Here is a 20,697-nt window from a genome sequence, read left to right as displayed (position 1 = left end):
AACACACACCTCACCTTATATTTGCCATTCAAATCCTGTTTGCAGAACCCACAAGATATTCCCTATTTGCCTTTCATTCAGGTGAGCTACTAGATTTTGTTCTGTTGTCACAAGACTGTACAAGTCATAAGGGCAGTTGAGGGAGCAGTTGAGGGATGCAAATCGTGGATCAAAAGCAAACTCCGAATGAATGGCAGAGGGAGTATGCAACATCCTGACAGCCTTTTGCAAAATACAAAACAAGCAGGGCTGTAGAAAAGGGAAGGAAACTGGAGTTAACACATAGCTCACTAAAAAGCAATAAACTATGAATTACTTGAAATTAACTCCTTTTTCAAATAACTGAAGTAGAATTGCATTACATTACAAATGTAAGTTAATGAGAGACAAATTCACTTCCTTTGAGGTGCAACTATAATGTGTCATTTACTTTTATAGCTACAGGAGTAGAAGCATGTTAAATAACAGAAGAATATTCATGCTCTGAGCTTGGGTCACACTGTGCCTTGTGTTGCTCTATGATGGAAAGAAAGTGAGAACTTGGTGTGTATGAAATATAGAATTGAGTTTCCGGATTCTTCAATACTTTGGTGAGCCTGGGAAGCTGTTCTCAGAGGCATAGGTGATGATGGAAACTGAACGTTTACACCTTCATATCATCTCCTGCTATTGAACACTTCAAGGGAAGGACTGAGCTGGGGAACAGATGACTCCAAGCTTATGTTTATCAGAGGATGTATCAAAGCAGCCCCCAAAAGGACACTAACTCCTTATGTGTAACCCAGACTTGAAAGGACTCAGCCTGCTTCCTCCAAGATAGTTATGTGGATCTGGGTGATGGGAATGGTATCAAGTCAGGAAGTTACATTTTGTCCTGACAGATTATAAGTGGGACTGAAGAGGAGTTGGTAACAGGTGTAAAATGGGTCATTCAATTGTATAACTAGGGAGCAGCACATAACACCCCTGTTGCCACAACTGCACTGGTTACCAGTCTGTTTCCGGGCCTAGTTCAAAGTACTAGTCGTTACCTATAAAGCCCTAAATGGTTTGCATGAAGGCTTCCCATATGAGCTTTCTCAGTGCTTAAGATAATCAGAGGAGGCCTTCCTCTTGGTCCCATTGCCAATGCAGGCACAGTTGATGGGGACATGAGAGAGGGCCTTCTCTGTGGCTCCTCCTCCTCAAGAGATGAGGTTGGTTCCCTCCCTTTTATCCTTCTGCTGACAGCAGAAGACCCATCGTTTTTTCTTATATTTGTGTTGTATTGTATGTTGTAAGCCACCTAAAGTGGTCGCAATGACCAGATAGGTGGGGTATGTATAAATAGAATGAATAAATGAATAAATGAATGAATAAATAAATATATAAAATCTTTTCAGGCAGGCTTTTAACAATAATGACTGAGTCCCTGAATGCCGTTTTTAGTTAAGATAGTTTTTAGCATTTTACATGTTATCATTTAATATATTTTAAGCCATTTTAATTATTTTTAATGTATAATTTATTTCGTTTTTAATTCTGCTTAATACTGTGAGCTCCGCTGAGTCTCCTGAACAGGAGAAAGGCAGCTTATAAATAAGACAAACAAATAATAAAATGGATTAGGGAATATAGTTAGTCAGCCTAGTATATCAGTGAGGAGAGCCATGCTTTGTTCCCCAAGTGCCTGAAGGGACTCAGTCTGACTCGTGAATAGATGTGGAGTCCATTAGCCATCTTACTACACTGTGCCAGGAGTCTGCACTCTGTGTATGCCCAGAAATATCATCACTCAGGCATGAATATAGATAGGATAATTTAGCACGTTTTTGCATGTGTGTTTTCTTCCTGAATGCAGTAAGTCTGTGTCCATATTTGCTCCTACATTTTGGAAAAAAGTTTCTTGTGACTGGTTGGAATGTTTACCCTTTTATCCTTTTAAACTGTTTCCCCCCCCCCCCCCCAATTTAAAAAATAGCCACAAAAATCCTTTTAAGCAAGCTGTCTGGATTTTGATATAGAGAATGGAAGGTACTAAAACCAGTCCAAGCCTTGCCCAGCTACCAGGGTTTTTTCACAGTGTTTGTGTGTGGGATTGATGTCAGCTACTTGGCAGGGTTTTCTCAGAACTGCAACGATGGAAAGTACCCTATGGATCATGCCTGTTCAGCCTCTGTCAAGGACGTCCAATGAGGAACTGAACATCCAACCTTTGGCTTTGAAGCCAGAGCCCTAAACTACTGAGCTATCCAGCTTGTTGACAATCTCCTTCTCAGTACCTAACCTTGGGGATTTTCTTTGTGTATTAAACTCTCTAGAGTACCTCAAAGTTTGGGAGACTAAACAGGTATTAGAGGGGAGAGATGGTTCCAGTCAAACTTCCACAGTCTCTTATCACATCTGACTCTCCTTGGGTGCTCCTGTCTCAAGGCAAGCGAACGCACTATGTCTGAGTCACTGTAAGGAGAGGGGCTTGATCAGGACTCATGAAAACTGTTCAGATTTCTTAAAGTAACTCAGAAGTAACTATTTTCCTTTGAAAAAACTGGAAAGTCAGGAGTTTTTTTTTTAATTAATTACAATAGTAACTAACAACTCTTTGGAGCCAAATGCTAGATGCAGAAAAAGTAGGAACGGTTGCACAATAAGCTCCTTTGTGTGACTGGGCCTGCAATGATCAATTTCACAACCACTGTGAGATTAGGTGTGTGCAGGAAAGCTTCTAGGAGTGGATGAAGTGCTTACATGATAAGGGAAAGTAAACAGTGCCCTGGATTTGCTCTTTTACTTTGGGTCAACTGCTCTCTGACAGCAGCTTTATAAATCTGCCAAAGCCAGAAAGTCAGTATTTACTCTTGCTGACCTCTTAGAGCATTTCCCAAAAGGCTTACCTCACTCTTTAGTTATGAACCTTTTGATGCTGTTTGACAACGGTTGGGCCATATGGCAATGGGCCACACTGCCATACAAACAAACCTATATTCCTCTCCCCCCCCTTCCACCATCGAACTTTGTGGCTGTTTCATTTCAGAATGGAGTGTGACCAGAAACCCTCTCTTGGAAGCCACCTCCCGGTAGCCCACTTCACCCCTCCAAAATTGCATTCCCCGGTCCTTGCTGCTCCAATGATATGGGCTCTACTCTATCTCCTTCCTCTTCTAGTTTCCTTCACTCCCAAAAGTGTGCAAAGCACTTCCTCTCGGTGAGGTACAAAGACGGGTGGGGCAACTGTAGTAAAACATTGAAAACAGAATGCTTAGATACTAGTTTATATTCTGGTTCAGAGGTGCTGAACCAATACGATTTATTTAATCACAGTATACACTTCGGAAAGGGTTCTGACAGCAACTGCATTATACCCAAATTGTACCTCTGATTCTGGTGGACATGACATGTTCCTCCAGTTCGTTCAGCCAAAACTCTTGAAATCTGTGGCTCTAAGAGCTGCTCTTCCCGAATAGTCTTCCGTTCTCTACACAGTCACAGTGAAGCATGCTTTTGCAGACCAGAATGCCTCCTTATTTTCATTTGCAGAAGTAGCAAATAGAAGGAGGAGAGCTACGCTTGGCCTCCTCCTGCAAACATTCAGACAACTTGTTGTTTAGTCGTTTAGTCGTGTCTGACTCTTCATGACCCCATGGACCAGAACATGCCAGGCCCTCCTGTCTTCCACTGCCTCACGGAGTTGGGTCAAATTCATGTTGGTACCTTCGATGACATTGTCCAACCATCTTGTCCTCTGTCATCCCCTTCTCCTCTTGCCTTCACTCTTTTCCAACATCAGGGCTTTTTCCAGGGAGTCTTCTTTTCTCATGAGATGGCCAAAGTATCGGGGCTCAGCTTCAGGATCTGTCCTTCCAGCGAGCACTTAAAACACTACTATTCAGGGAGCCTTTCCTCACCAACTCTATCCGATTTCCGTCTTTCACTCCCTGTTCTGCTGACACTCAGATAATTGTTCTTGGAGCCCTTTATTTTCATCTTAATAATGTCTTGTTGGGTCAAATTCATGTTGGTAGCTTCAGTGACACAGTGATCAACCATCTCGTCCTCTGTCATCCCTTTCTCCTCTTGCCTTCACACTTTCCCAATATCAAGGTCTTTTCCAGGGAGTCTTGGCCATAGTATTGGAACCTCAGCTTCAGGATCTGTCCTTCCAGTGAGAACTCAGGTTTGATTTCCTGAAAAACCATAGCTTTGACTATGCAGACCTTTGTTGGCAAGGTGATATCTCCGCTTTTTAAGATGCTATCGAGGTTTCTCATCACTTTCTTCCCAAGAAGCAGGCATCTTTTAATTTTGTGGCTGCTGTCACAATCTGCAGTGGTCATGGAGCCCAAGAAAGTAAAATCTGTCACTCCATATCTTCCCCTTCTATTTGCCACAAGGTGATGGAATCAGTGGCCATGATCTGAGTGTTCACGACGAACAGATAGGCGGGGTATAAATAAATAAATAAATAAATAAATAAATAAATAAATAAATAAATAAATAAATAAATAAATAAATAAATAAATAAATAAATAAATATTTTTTTCGATGTTGAGCTTCACACCATTTTTGGAGCTCTTCTCTTTCACCCTCATTAAGAGATTCTTTAATTCTTCCTCACTTTCTCCCATCAGAGTGGTATCATCTGCATATCTGAGGTTGTTGATATTTCTTCTGGCAATCTTAATTCTGTTTCGGGATTCCTCCAGTCCTGCCTTTCGCATGATGTATTTCTGCATATGTTAAATAAGCTGGGGGACAACATACCGACTTGTCGTACTCCCTTCCCAATTTTGAACCAATCAGTTGTTCCATATCCAGTTCTAACTGTTGCTTCCTGTCCCACGTATAGGTTTCTCAGGAGGTAGATAAGGTGTTCAGGCACTCCCATTTCTGCCATAGTTGTGGTCCACATAGTCAAAGGCTTTTGCATAGTCAATGAAGAAGAAGTAGATGTTTTTCTGGAACTCTCTGGCTTTCTCCACAATCCAGTGGATGTTAGCAATTTGGTCTCTAGTTCCTCTGACCCTTCAAAATCCAGCTTGTATTTCTGGGAGTTCTCAGTCCACATCCTGCTGAAGCTTACCTTGGAGGATTTTGAGCATAACCTTGCTAGCGTGTGAAATGAGTGCAATTGTACGGTAGTTGGAGCATTCTTTGGCACTGCCCTTCTTTGGGATTGGGATGTAGACTGATCTTTTCCAATCTTCTGGCCTTTGCTGAGTTTTCCAAACTTGCTGGCATATTGATGTAGCACCTGAACAGCATCATTTTTTAAAATTTTAAATAGTTCAACTGGAATGTCATCACCTCCACTGGCCTTGTTGTTAGCCATGCTTTCTTAAGGCCCACGTGACTTCACTCTCCAGGATGTATGTCTCAAGGTCAGCAGCTACACTATCTGGGTTGTCTGGGGCATCCAAATCTTTCTGGTATAATTCCTCTGTATATTCTTGCCAACTCTTCTTGATGCTTCTGTGAGGTCTCTCCCATTTTTGTCCTTTATCATGTCCATCTTTGCACAAAATGTTCCTTTAATAGCTCCAATTTTCTGGTTTTTCCTTTTCTATTATTTTCCTCTGTTTCTTTGCAGAGAAGGCCCTCTTGTTCATTTAAGAAGGCCCTCTTGTCTCTCCTGCATTCCATTTTCTGTAGTTTTCTCTATCTCCCTTGCATTTTGTTTCCCTTCTCTTCTCTGTTATTTGTAAGGCCTCGTTGGACAGCCCCTTTGCTTTCTTGCATTTCCTTTTCTTTGGGATGTTTTTTTATTGCTGCTTCCTGTACAATGTTACGAGCCCCCACTCTGTCCACCAAATTGAGTTCCTTAAATCTGTTCTTACTTCCACTGTGTATTCATAAGGGATGTGGTATAGATTATACCTGACTAGCCCAGTGGTTTTTCCTACTCTCTTCAGTTTAAGCTTGAGTTTTGCTATGAGAAGCTGATGATCAGAGCCACAATCAGCTCCAGGTCTTGTTTTTGCTGACTGTATAGAGCTTCTCCATCTTTGGCTGCAGAGCACATAATCAATCTGATTTTGGTATTGCCCATCTGGTGATGTCCATGTGTAGAGTCGCCTCTTGTGTTGTTGGAAAAGAGTGTTTGTGATGACCAGCTTGTTCTCTTGACAAAACTGTATTAGCCTTTGGCCTGCTTCATTTTGAACTCCAAGGCCGAACTTACCTGTTGTTCCTTTTATCTCTTGGCTCCCTACTTTAGCATTCCAGTCCCCTATAATGACAAGAACATTTTTCTTTGGTGTCAGTTCTAGAAGGTGTTGTAAATCTTCATAGAATTGGTCAATTTCAGTCTCCTCAGCATTGGTGGTTGGTGCATAAACTTGGATTATTGTGATGTTGAAAGGTCTGCCTTGGATTCATATTGAAATCATTCTATAATTTTTGAGATTGCATCCCAGTACAGCTTTTCCCACTCTTTTGTTGACTATGAGCGCTACTCCATTCCTTCCTGGGGGATTCTTGCCCACAGTAGTAGATATGATAATAGTCTGAATTGAATTTGCCCATTCCTGTCCATTTTAGTTCACCAACACCCAGGATGTCAATATTAATTCTTGCCATCTCCTGTTTCACCACATCCAGCTTACTGAGGTTCATAGATCTTACATTCCCGGTTCCTATGCAGTATTTTTCTTTGCAGCATCATACTTTCCTTTCACTTCCAGCACGTCCACAACTGAGCATCCTTTCGGCTTTGGCCCAACCACTTAATTAGGTCTGGAGCTACTTGTCCTCTGCTCTTCCTCAGTAGCATGTTGGACACCTTCTGACCTGAGGGGCTCATCTTCCAGCATCATATATTTTAGCCTTTTGTTTCTGTCCATGGAGTTTTCTTTGCAAAGATACTGTAATGGCTTGCCAGTTCCTGCTCCAGGTGGATCGCATTTAGTCAGAACTCTCCACTATGACCTGTCTGCCCATAGCTTCTCTGAATTAATGAAGCCCCTTCACCACGACAAGGCAGCAGGCCATGAAGGGGTCCCATAGTTAAGATGTAGCATAAACAAGAAGGAAGGGAACTATAGAATTATGTAAATTCCATTTCAGCATGGTATCATAGGTGCACCTGCCAGGAGAGGAAGAGACCAAGAAAACAACAATGCAAACACTGATCCTTTGAAAGGGAAATGGGCACCCTTGTGTTGAATGTGGAGGGAAGTCTGTAGACGCCACCTACCCACTCAAAAAATCCCTCCAAGAGTACATACAGCCAGCAAGAAAGCAGAACATGCTGCTCTTCAAAGCCAAAGCAGTTTCAGCTTAGATAATAAATAGTGCTACAGGAAAATAACTGTAGATTCCAACACACACACACCCCAGGAAATAAAAAGGCTGAAGAAACAAGGGGATGGGTATCTGATATAAGGCTTATGTCATTTGGCTCTTGGGAAGAAAAGTGGCTGTTTGCATTCACTGAGGCACCCATGGAGTATGACACAGGTATATGTGAAAGAGCCTTTATAGTTTAAGCTCCTTCCTGCTCACCAAAACATGGGAACTCCAGAACCAGAATATGTCTCATGCACTATTTCAGTCAACAGGTAAAAGTAATTGTGTCAGGCATAAGAGGGGCGGGGGAATCAGAAATCCATATTAATGTAATACTACCAATCAAAGGCCTACAAAAATGGGTGAATTTCAAGATTCTTAGATCTCTACATCAAACAACATGTAGAGAAGATTCAGGGGTGAAAAGAGTGTTCCTGTGTGTGTGTGTGTGTTGGACTACAACACCCAGAATCCAAATTAAAGCATTGGGCTGTACTCTGTAGTTAATACACTAATAGAAAGGGGCTTAAAGGCAACCTGCTCATTTTTAAGAGGTAGTGGAGGAATCAAACTCCCAATGTCTGGTTCCACAACAGATGCCTAAACCACTGAGCTATCCAGCCAGCTATGAAGGTAATCAAGGACTCACTAATACACAGCAAGTGGCATTCTGCTGTTTTGTTATTAAAACAGAAGGGGCAAGGTGGAATAATAATGCAAGTAAAGGAACCCACCAGCAATTAAAGGATCCCTCTTCAATGCATGAAAAAGTAAAAGAAAACCGTGCAACAGAGTCACTTTGTAAACAAACTTATTTTTCAGAAAATAACACAGAAAATACTTTTTTCTTTCAAAATGCTGCCCTGAACTCCCACCCATTAAGGAAGTGAGGAACAAAACAGATGCTGAATGAAGGTAGGAAGAAAGCAGGTACCTGTGTTGGGCCAGCTGCCATCCCATTCCCATGGACTGCCTTGCTTGATCCCTGATTAGCTACACCTTTGAGGTCAACAAGCTATGTGGGTGAGGAATGGGTTAAAAAGCTATGCAGACTCTACCTGAGGCTGGAATAGGTAGGAAGGCTCTCTATCAGAATGGGGGTGAGGAGTGGGATGGGGAAACTGATGTCCATTCCAATTATCTAGGAAGAACGAGCTAATATAATTTGGAATTATTACCAAGCATGGAGCTAAATTATGAACAAAGAACATCCGCTGATACTTTGTTGAATTGCATCTCCCAGGATGTGACAACAATATTTGGTCTTATACTTTGCCCAACCTGAGCTTAATGATGATACAGGAATAAGGTAGGTAAGAATGCAGACCTGAATACTCTGGTAGAGCACCAGGTGATTTGTAGGAGGCTGGCAAAGATTTCTACCTCTTTAACAACAGCAGAAAAAACCTAAATGACACAAATACACCCCCGCCAGCTTTTGCCTGCAGCCCTGTATTATATGGATGGAATGAAGGACACTTCGGTGGATGGAATTACTGTACAGTACTATGGATTCTTTTCAATGTTGGCATTCAAAACTAATTCTTTGGCTCAACATTCTTTCATTCTAAGTGAATTTCTTTTGCACCAGGGCTCCAATTGATGGACTGGGATCTAGTGAGGAATAAAACAAAATAAAAAACAAACAAACAAAGTAGATTCCACACAAGCCTGAAAGGCTATCCACCACAGAAGTAGGAGACACACAAATTCAAATCTGTGGTCTGGCATGAAACTGGTCAGAACCATACATGCATCGACATGTCACATGAATTGAAACCTGTGCTAAAATCTAGTTCACCCATAAGCATGAGCTAAGGAGGTGGAAAATGTATTCCATTAGCAAACAAACCACATCCTTTTTTATGCACAGTACCTAAAGATTAACCATGCCCATTTAAGAGCAAGTCCTGTAGAATTCAAGGGGACTTCCCTTGGGCAGTGATCCTGCACACACTTATTTGCAAGTCCCACGGGGAACAGCCAAAGATGAATACTTAGGCTTAGTTTACAAGTCAGGAGACCCCAGATTGCCTTCTTTTAAAAATGAATAAATACACCACAGATTCCCAGATTCCCAGTAACAATGCAATAGAGCCAGGCCTGGCTTCTTAATAAGTCATTTCTTATGGAAGAAACCTATTTTAAACCCTATGCAACCCTTTAAAAAAACCCACCCACAATCGTACAGTTCCTCCAAAGGTCTCTTGGGCCTAGTGGCTCCTCTTGGAGAATCGCCTGACAGACATTTATTTATATTATTTATTTAAATAATACATTTGCCCCAGGTCTGGTTCTATTGAATTGTTCCCAGACATCTGAGAATCTGTGATACAACATAGCACGGATCCCCAAATTCATTTATTATATCTAGAAAGACATCCGCCTGCGTTTCAAAGGGAGCCTTCACCTCTCTTCTTTCTCCCGCCCCTTGGCTAACTGGCTAGCCGGGGTGATGGCTGCTGGCCAGCTCCTTTCCACCCGGAGTCGAAAACACCTGGGAATGAACCCTTCAGAACATGGCTGCATCTTGGGCCCTCTTCCCAGGGCTTCCCCAGCACCTGCTGGCTGGCTGGCAACCCTTTCCCGGGCAGGCTCCTGGTCCTCCACAGTCTAGATCCCAAGCGTCATTGGGAATGCCATCATAAAGGAGAAGGAGAGCGCAACAGAGGGAGAGGCAGACACACACACACACACAGAGAGAGAAATGCATGCAACGGGCACCCAAGAAATTTCCCCCCATCAGCAGCGCCTGCCATTCCTGATAAGGGATGCCCAGCGAGAAGGTATTAACCCATCCCTTGCCTGTCAAGCCTTATTCAGCTGGGGAAAGAGGAGCTCTTTTCGCCAAGGTGTATTACCGGCTGAGGGAGGAAGGCAGGCGGGCAGGGAAGAGATTTGACGGGAGGGGCAAATACCTCCATTTTTTAGCCATCCCACCCGGATCAAGGCCCGTGCCTGCCCAAAGAGTAGCGGGGATTCCCCCAGCCCAGCCCCGCGTTCAGTCTGCGCATCCCAAAAGCTGCATTGGTCTGGATCTCTCCGCCTCTCGGGTCTGGTTTGTTCGTCCGGCCCCCGCCACCCGCCATCCCCACCCTGGCTTTGGCCAAAGCAACTCCGACTGGCTCGGGAAATGCCCGATCCCTGCGGACGGCAAGAGCTTGCGATGCTGCTGGCAAAGAGATCCGAGGTGGCGGGGAATTGGGAGCGGGGGGGGGGATCTGAGATGACAATACCTTGCTCCCGAAGAGGCCGAGGAGGAGCGCAGCCCCCCGCTCAGCGCTGCACCATCTTCCTCCACCACCATCGTCCCCGATGTTCCATTTTTATTGTTTTACATCTTGATTTCGGGTCTCTCCTCTCTCGGTCCTAAGATCATTTTTTTTTCCTCTTTCTCTGCAGTACTTCCAGCTCTTTGATTTCCCCCCTCCTGGCAGGTTTTGGGGGAGGTGTCTTCCTTCTTCCTTCCTTTTTTCCGGGGGCGCGCGCGTTGTGAAACAAAAACCAATACAGTAAAGCAAACGGATCTGCGAATTAAACACGGCTCGATGTATAAAGGAAACAACGATGAACTGCCTGATGCTACGTGGTGGTGGGGATGGGGATGGGAGAGAGCCGCTCAGGTCTGCCCCTAGTGGCCAAAGCCGGAAAGAGCAAGACGAGCTTTTCCTGCGCTGAGTGAAGGAACGCGCCGGTGTGGGCTGAAGTCTTCACAATCTACACTACACGTTTAAAGCAGTTTGAGTGCACTTGAACTGCTAGGGCTCCATCCTACGGAATCCTGGGATTTGTAGTCTGCTGGGGTTCTTAGACTTCTGTGCCATCTCGTTCAGGCAAGGCATTAGAGCTGGGTACCAAGAAATCCTAAAAATCTCTCAACAAACTAGAAGTCAGGATCTATCATACAGAAAGCCAGACTAGATTCAGATAAAGAAACAGTGACAATTGGTGGAAGAAATATCAACACGCTAAGATATGAAGATGACACTATCTTACTAGCAGAGAGCAGCAATGCCTTGAAACGGCTTTTAGGGAAAGGGAAAGAGGAAAGTGCCAAAGCACGACTGCAGCTGAACATTAAGAAGACAAAAATCTTGACTGCAGAAGAACTGCACGACTTTAATGCTGACGATGAAGAGATTGAAATAGTGACATATTTTGTATACCTTGGCTCAATGAACAATACAAATTGGAGACTGCAGCCAAGAAATCAGAAGACTGAAACTCGGAAGAGCAGCAATGAAGGAACTAGAAAAGATCATCAAATATAAGGATGTGTCACGGGAGAACAAGATCAAGATGATCCACATTCTGGTATTTCCAGTCACTATCTTTGAGTGTTAAAGCTGGACGGTGACGAAAGTTGCAAGGAAGAAAAAACAACAACAACGTTTTGTTCGAATGTGGTGCTGGAGGAGAGCTTTGTTGAAATCCTAACCTTCCGGAAAGATGAACAAGTGAGTACTACAGCATATCAAGCCTGCTGTCTCTGGAGGCAAAATGAGGAAACTGAGGCTGTCTTACTCTGGGCACATCATGAGAAGACAAGATTCTCTGGAGAAGACAGTAATGCTGGAAAAGGCTGAAAGTCACAGGAAAAGAAGAAGACCAAATACAAAATGGTTTTGACTATACACCTAAAGGAAGCCACACACTTGAGCTGAGGAGAGCAGCTGAGGACAGGACCTTTTGTAGATCTTTCATTCATAGGGTTCCCATAAGTTGGAGGTGACTTGACAGCAGTGGCAACAAGTAATAAATGATGCAGCATGTGTCACATGATGCAATGTTCTTACTTGCATGGCCACCTCTGCTCCACCATGTACACTACATATAATTGTGTGGTGTAATGGGACTCATGTACACCACACAATTATTATTTTTTTCCAGATAGCCATGCAAATTGGCTGAGTTTCTGTTTTTCTCTTGAAAAGCACATTAATCTTATCACAGAAATTCATTTCCAAAGACTGATTGATAGTGGGGCTGCATTGCAGTAAATTTTGGAGGAAATGACCAGAAAAGTGGGGGTGGAACTAGTATACAGCTTATAAAATTACTTTTCAAAATAATTAGTTATGGTTTTAGTTCATTAGACTAAAAGTACAGTAGTTTGTTGCTGTTACAGCTGCCATCTAAAAGTGAACTCTTTGTGTTCCTGTTTATCAAAAAGTAATCCAACTACTACTTTTAGTTATTAGAAATAAAATTATATCTGTTTGTTTTCCTCTCATCAGGAGGAGATAGAGAATGTGTATCATGCGGTATTTTTCCTTCACCATTTAGTAAGGCCACTCTCCCAATTGTAAATGTCTTGGAGGGTTGCAGAGCTTGGACCACATTTCCCAGAATATTGCAGTTAGCAGAGGTTCCAGTGAGGATTCATCCAAATGGATCATTTGTTTTCCATTTTGTGCCCTGACGATGCTGATCTTTTATCCACCATTAGGATGGCACAAGGCTTAAATCAGTGACAGAAAGTGAAAGTAACACTGTTTTTCCACAAGCGTTTGAAATCCATTTCCTGTAAATGTTGTTGTTGTTGTTGATATCAGTATTATTTCACTTTGTGCCATCAGTACACTTTATGTGGTAAAAGCTTCTCTGGTCAAAACCTTTCAGCCTAGGACTACTGTACTATTAAGCAACGAGACAAACACATTGAGCAGAGACAATCATTTTTTTAAAAGGTCCTGCAAGATTTTTAAAAGGACACGATGGTAAAGAGAATTGATTTTCAAAATGGATTAGCATTGGATGTCTGCTACATCAGAACCTTTTCGTTTAGGACCATTCTACCTACCCTGTTTTCCCCCAAATAAGACAGGATCTTATATTAATTTTTACTCCAAAAATGCATTAGGGCTTATTTTCAGGGGATGTTTTATTTTACAGTCATGTCTGGTTGCTGCACAATGGTGGAGGGTGGTTTTTCACTTAATTGGGGCTTATTTTGGGAGTAGGGCTTTTATTGCGAACATCCTGAAAAATCCTACTAGGTCTTATTTTCAGATTAGGTCTTATTTTCGGGGAAACAGGGTAAAAGAAACAAAAAAAAACCTAGAGAAAGCCATCAGAGAAGACAATTTCTAGGAATTCTTCCAGATTAGTTATTTTCAAAGACAACTGATTTCTGAGGTGGAATAGCAGCACATGTCTGCTGCCATCGGAAACCTTCAATTTTGTGCTAAAGCAAAGGGGATATGAACAATATGGTTGTAGACAGCTTTAAAGATTTTTGAAGGATTTCCTCATAGTATTTGAAACATTTCTGATCAATTTCTTAGAGATGCAGATTTCTTAAAAGAGACGAGACCTGGTGATTTAAGAATAGCAATCTCAGTAAGATCTACCCTCAGGTAGCAAGAAGTGGCATGGGGCAGCACAAAGCAAGAAAAAAGACATGCTGAGAAACCCTGAGAAATGCAGGCTACACTGCTGCAATGGTGCCTTTGAACTGCAAAAATCAGCAGATGGTAATGTCTCCCTATTCTATTCCTACAGACAACCCCGCCCTCAAACGGCAAAAGGCAAGATCCAATAAAGAAAATTAATATTAAAAATGATCTTTTCTATGTTTTATTTCATCAGTCTGTAATGCATCACGCATGTATATAACATTTCCCTAATTTTCATCCCCCATAACTCAAAGGTTATGAGGGGATGAAAAAGCCAGAGGAAATGTTTTATTCACCTCAGTGACTTTGACATATGAAATAATCCAGTACAGCAGTACTCATCAAAATCTGAAATGTAGTGGTTATTTTTTTAATGTGATTTGTTATGTAACTACTATAACAGCAGATATCCAGACCTCATTGCTGGTTGTGCAGGGGCCCCATAACAGTTTCATGGCCCCAACAATGTAAGTCCACCACTCAATGGGGCAGAGAAAATGTGGTCGTGGGCCCCCCTCTTTCAGGTATAATAGATACAACTGAAAGACTTTAGAAACAGGCTGTGGGAACCTCCTCTCCAGCACTGTTTAATACTGCCAAACGTAAATTTTTGTCAGAAGGGGCTTTCTCACAAGTTCTTTCTCCTCCTCCTCCTCCTTTGCATTTAAAAAAAAAATCTTGCCAGCCTTTTTTGGCCCCCCAAAGGTTCTAGAGTCAGAAAATTAGTCCCCGGATTTGGTGAACTTGTCACTCTTACTGTACGTGCAAGGGAAACCAAAAGCATATTGGTCTCTGAAGCAAAAGACAAAAAAGTGCTTTTAACACACCCACCCAAATATACAGAATGTAACCGGCCAGCTAGTTGCACTTGCTGAAAATTAGCAATGGGTCACTGTTTTCCTCAATACTCCCAGGTCAAGAGGTTGGGGGCAAGGTGAAGACCGTGTGGGTCACAGTTGGCTTTCAAGAATGGAAATGGGAAAACTAAGGGGAGGCAGAGGCTGTTTTTCCTGTACTGCCAACACAATTTCCCCTCCCTGAGGCAGCCATTTCATTTTGTCTAACGATAGGGCACATGCCAGTTAATGAACTGCACCAACTTAGGGGATATCACTTAACTTCCCCCCCCCCCCGGTTCATTACTGAAATCCTGACTCTTAGAATCATGAATGAATTTCTGATTACGAACTTCCATACCCTAATCTGTCACAATGGAATCAGCTGAAACCAGCAGTATCTTATCGCCTCCCTTAATCTGAGCCAGCCATTGCTCTGATCCATTATCCCAGCCCTTAATTGCATTAAATAAAATAACCCTAATGGCTAAGCTTTTCTGCAGCTGCCAGTAACCAGCTCAGATTTAAGGATTTGTGCACTTAAACCTAGTACAATCCTTCTCTTCCTATAGAAAGTGGCTATACCGAGAAGACAGCCTTGCGGTGGGGGACCAAAACAAAACCCTAGGCCTTCTTATCCAACTTGGAAGGCTCCGCTGCAGCAATCCTGAGAGTGGTACAAACCGACCGCCCAGAAACAGTATGTACCACTCGGAGGCAGTACAAAGCTTGTCATTATTCCTATAGCTGGACTCCTCATGGAGCCATTCTGTGTGGGGGGAGAGGCTCTTCCTGGGTCCGGCCTTAGCACAATGCCGGATTCACACAGCAAGGCAATGGCTCTCTTTCACTGGAAAGGGTGAGAAGGGTTGGGAGCCTGGGATGAATTCCTCATTGATAATCATACCCAGCAAAGCTCAGCTGCGCAGGCGGAAGTATTCATTCAAGCAAACATGCTGGCTGGGGTAGGCAAGGAACTGCAGTCCAAACAAGTACCATTTGCAGTATCCATATTGGAGCACAAAAGGGTCATGCTGGGCAGGTAGAATCGCTCCGCCTCGATTGGTTAGGTCTGAACTGAGAAGCAAGTATGGAGATCGCCACCACCGTAGTGCAGCTTTGCCAAGTGGACATCGAGTTCTCTGAATCCATCCCAGCCCTTGGAGCTCTTCCTCAGGTTACTTCATCCATAACAGAAGCATTTGGATCAGCACAAAAATGTTCTCTTGCCTCATTCCACTCACTATCTGCCACTAGGCAGCAGAATTATCAAACATTTATTTTATTATTTATAGTTAAGTCCCAGCTTTCCCCCCCAAAAGTACGCCTTTCATCTCCCCTTCACCTCAACAACCACCCTGTGTTGAAGGCCATGCTGAGGGTGAGGTGAGTGACTGGCCTAGGGATTTCCATGGCCAAGTGGGATGTGAGCCTGCAGGGCCCAAGTCACAGTCTTGTACTCAGCCTAAAGATGTAGGAAGCCATTTTGGCGCCTGAGGCAAACAGCATCACCTTTCACCCTTTCACTGAGGCTCCTCCCTTTCTTTCTTGTTTGGATGGATGGGGTTGCCCACAATGGATGGGGTTGCCCACAATGCTGCAGTGACAGATTTTATTTTCTTGGGCTCCATGATCACTGCAGATGGAGACAGCAGCCACGAAATTAAAAGACGCCTGCTTCTTGGGAGGAAAGTGATGACAAACCTTGACAGCATCTTAAAAAGCAGAGACATCAAAAGTCTGAATAGTCAAAGCTGTGGTTTTTCCTGTTGTGATGTATGGAAGTGAGAGCTGGACCATAAAGAAAGCAGACCGCCGAAGAATTGATGCCTTTGAATTGTGATGCTGGAGGAGGCTCTTGAGAGTCCCCTGGACTGCAAGGAGAACATACCCATCAATTCTAAAGGAAATCAACCCTGAGTGCTCACTGGAAGGACAGATCCTGAAGCTGAGGCTCCAGTATTTTGGCCATCTCACGAGAAGAGAAGACTCCTTGGAAAAGACCTTGATGTTAGGAAAGTGTGACGGCAAGAGGAGAAGGGGACGACAGAGGATGAGATGGCTGGACAGTGTCTGCGAAGCAACCAACATGAATTTGACACAACTCTGGGAGGCCATGGAAGACAGGAGGGTCTGGCATGCTCTGGTCCATGGGGTCACGAAGAGTCGGACACGACTAAACAACTAAACAACAACAACAGTGCTGCAGCTGCTGCCATCTTATCGTCATTCATGGTCATAGAATACAAGGAGGCTGGCCACTGAATGGAATCAGTTTTTCTTCCCACATCCAGCCTGCTTGTCAGTGTCCCACTAATCAGGATCCACAGGACATTGACAAGAAGTCTGGGTGAGGAAGGCAACCCCCTTCCTTTTTCAGTCTGGGCAGCCAGCCAGCTTGTCAATGACCTGATAATCAGCTGATGGTTGGGATACTGACAAGCAGGCTGCCTGCCTGAAGTGAACCCAGGATTTGTCTTCCCATAGCCAGCCTGTTTGTCAAGAACCCACTATCAGCTTATGGTTCGGTCCTTGACAAGCAGGCTGGCTGCAGGAAGGCAAATCCCATTTCTGTTCCGCAGCCAGCCTGCAAGAAGAGATGAATAAAAATAGGTAACTATTTGTCCCTTCGCGTCCAACAGGGTCTCTGGACCTGACAAATACAAAGGGATGAATATGCCACAATGATATTTCACAAATATCCTGATTCATTTTTTATTCATCCCCATGTCTAATCCTGATCCCAGCCATGTTGAAAGGTGTAGGCAGCTTATGACTGGTGTTCTCCCCACCCCTTCCATTGAGACTTTGGAGCAAATTGAGGTGGACATTGATAAATCCTCCCATATTGTCCACAGTTCCCTGCATGATGATGGAGTAGAAGTATTTTCAATTCCAATAGGCTTCAACCTGATATTTAGGGCAACTATTGGAATATGGATGTTCTTCACAATTCCAGTAGAATGTGGGAACCCCACTGCTGGCCATAAGCTGGAAAGAAAGAGGCAGACATTTAAATGTTAGCATAGAAGCTGCATTACTGAGCAGTCAGGCAAATGACTCAGCACTACAATTTATTTATTTATTTATTTATTTATTTATTTATTTATTTATTCATTCATTCATTCATTCATTCATTCATTCATTCATTCATTTCTGTACCATCTGATTAGTGAAAAGCACTATTCCAAGTGGTGTACATTAAAAAAAAGATCCCACTCAACCACCACTCCAATTACAGGTCCAACAAAATAATACAGATTGTAACAATAATGATATAACCATACAGTGATGATAAAAAGAAAAGAAAAGGAATAAAGCTCAAAATGTTATGCTAAATCTCTACCAATGAGATTGTGTTCTTAAAGGCCATTTTAAAGACCTCCTTTGCTAATTTTCTAAATTCTTGAAGGGAGGTTGCCTGGTTCACGTCCATAGAAATGGAGCCACCACCAAGAAAGCCCAATTCATCATTGATATCTTCTGCACTTTCTCAGTGTGGCCACTCTCAATAACAAGGCCTGGGAGGAAGCTGTCTTTTAGAGGAGACACGAGATCTCAGACTGTTTGGGGCCATGTAGATCAAAACCAGTACATTGAACTGGGCACTGAAACTAACAGGGAGCCAATGCAGGTGAACCAGGATTGTGGTAATATGATCTCATTTACTTACCCCTGAAATCAGCTGGCCTGCCACATTCTGGACCCGCTACAGTTTCTGTACCCTCTTCAAGTGAGCCCCAAGTAGAAAGCATTGTAATGATCGACTGTTGATATCACCAGTATTGTCAGGGATTTCCTGTCCAGATAGGAGCACAATTGGGCAATCAAATGAAGCTGGAAAAAAGCAGTCCTAGCCATGGCAGATGTTTGCTACTCCATTGCTAGTGCTGGGTCCAGGAGAACTCGGAAATTGTGAACCTGGTCTTTTAGGGCAATGTAACCCTATCCGGATGAAGTAACTTTCCTCCTAATCGAGCAGACAGTCCCCTCAACAGGAGAGTCTCCATTTTGTCTGGATTCGGTTTCAGTTTGTTGGCCCTCGTCCAGTCCATTATTGATGTCAGGCAGCACTAAAGCACCTTGATAGCATCATCTGCAGAAGAAGGAAAGGAGAGACAGAGTTGTGTGTGTCATCAGCACATTGATGACAATAAACTCCAAATCGCCTGATGACCTCTCTGAATTCCTTCACACAGATATTAAAGGAAAGATCAACTGTGGTTGAATCCCATAGTGGAGAATCCAAGGGGTCAAAATGGCATCCCCAGGCTGGACCATCTGAGAATAGCCATCAAGGAAAGACTGGAATCAGATAAACAACAGACTCCCACTCCCCAGACTTTATAGCCTTTCCAGGAGGATACTGTGGCAGGCTCTAACAAAAGTTGCTGAAAGATCCAGGAGGACTAGCAGGGTCGCACACATACATGTCAGTCTGCTTAGAAGGTCATGACACACAGCAACCAATGCTGTCTTGGTGTTGTGGCACAGCCTAAACCCCAACTGAAATGGGTCTAGACCAGTGGTTCTTAACCTTTGTTACTCGGATGCTTTTGAACTGCAACTCCCAGAAACCCCAGTCAGGACAGCTGGTGGTGAAGGCTTCTGGGAGTTGCAGTCCAAAACTCCTGAGCAACCCAAGGTTAAGAACCAGTGGTCTAGACCAGTGGTTCTTAACCTTTGTTACTCAGGTGTTTTTGAACTGCAACTCCCAGAAACCCCAGCCAGCAGAGTTGATGGTGAAGGCTTCTGGGAGTTGCAGTCCAAAAACATCTGAGTAACAAAGGTTAAGAACCAGTGGTCTAGACTATCAGTCTCATCCAAGAACACATGCAACTGATTGGCCACCATCCTCTCAATCAATTTGCCCATAATGGAGTATTTGTGACAGGCCCATAATTATTTAAGTTATCCATCACTAATTTGTTTTTCTTGCGATATATCCTTCCTGAAATGACATGTTGATAATATGAGTGGCCCATTCTATTGTTCCATACTTGGCAGGTTTTAATAGCCACGAAGGGCAGAGGTCTACAAGAGAGGTGGTGGTTTTGCAGCATGCCAGTGCCTTGTCAACATCACCAGGTCTAGCCAATTGAAACTGAGCCAATAGACCAAGACCAGATGGTACATTGGCCATTTCAGTCCAATCTTCTGTACTACAAAAGGAGTCAAGGTCCCATTGGATGCTTTCAATTTTCTGTCTAAAGTGAGCTGTAGTTCAAGTACAATGAATTCTATCCAGCTGAAGTGTTTGTGGATGTCCAGCATTAATGAAATTGTGGCCAAGCCAAAAATGTTCCGCTTGTTGATTTGATGCCTCACTAATCAACTTGATGTTGTAAGCTCTTTTTGAAGTTTTTATACCATTACAATATTTTATGGATAGGCTCTTGACTGCAGCTAAATTACATTCTGAGGAGGCCTTCCTCCATTTGCTTCTAGCCTTCTTCTAGATTGTTTCATCTCATGTAGATCAGTTGTGAACCACAGAGAGATGGACTCTGCAGTGGAGTGAGTGTTTGGGAGCAATCATGTCACCCACCTGGGTCACCTTCAAGTACCAACTAGTGATCTGACTTCAACACGAGTGTCAATCAGATCAGCTGGAAATCCCCATAGGGCAGTGGTTCCCAACCTTGGGTCCCCAGATGTTCTTGGACTAAAACTCACATAAGCCCTTATCACTAGCTTTGCTGGCCAGGATTTATGGAAGCTGTAGTCCAAGAATATTTGGGGACCCAAGGTTGGGAATAACTGCCCTAGGGCATCCTGGAAACTAATTGGATTCTGTAGCCTTTAGGGGGTGGACCATTCCAATACCGTGTTTCCCTGAAAATAAAACAGGGTCTAATATTAATTTTTGCTCCAAAAACACATTAGGGCTTATTTTCAGAGGATGTTTTATTTTATTTTTTTCATGTACAACCATCTACATTGATTCAAATACAGTCATGTCATCTTCTGGTTGCTGCAAAATGGTGGAGGGCGGGGTTTCACTTATTTTGGGGGTAGGGCTCATATTACAAGCATCCTGAAAAATCTTACTAGGGCTTATTTTGAGGTTAGGGCTTATTTTTGGGGAAACAGGGTAGGTCTAAACTCCCCACAGAGGGGAGTCACTAATAACAGTCCAAATCTCAGCAGATGATAATCTGACCATGGCATTGTAAAGGATACAAGGTCTGCTACTTTGA

At 43.3% G+C, this 20,697-nt stretch overlaps 1 protein-coding gene across 7 annotated transcripts in view; it reads right to left on the bottom strand.

Moving 5' to 3' along the window:
* Positions 1-12,622, bottom strand: part of B4GALNT1 (beta-1,4-N-acetyl-galactosaminyltransferase 1) — a 50,966-nt gene extending 38,344 nt beyond the window's left edge. For 4 of the 7 annotated variants that reach the window (XM_072991170.2, XM_078384685.1, XM_072991167.2 and 1 more), the window contains exon 1: positions 10,500-12,622. Coding sequence is in view for 3 of the 7 variants with exons in the window: in XM_072991167.2 (XP_072847268.2) it covers positions 10,500-10,570 (71 nt within the window). In the remaining 4 variants the exon portion in view is untranslated. Of the gene's footprint in view, positions 1-14; positions 305-8,197; positions 10,255-10,499 lie in introns of those variants that run through there. The other 3 variants (XM_072991169.2, XM_078384686.1, XM_072991168.2) reach the window with 2 other exon arrangements.
* Positions 12,623-20,697: the final 8,075 nt, after the last annotated feature.

Source organism: Pogona vitticeps, chromosome 2, assembly GCF_051106095.1.
Source record: "Pogona vitticeps strain Pit_001003342236 chromosome 2, PviZW2.1, whole genome shotgun sequence".
Lineage (NCBI taxonomy): Eukaryota > Metazoa > Chordata > Lepidosauria > Squamata > Agamidae > Pogona > Pogona vitticeps.
This window is presented reverse-complemented; position numbering and strand designations above follow the sequence as displayed.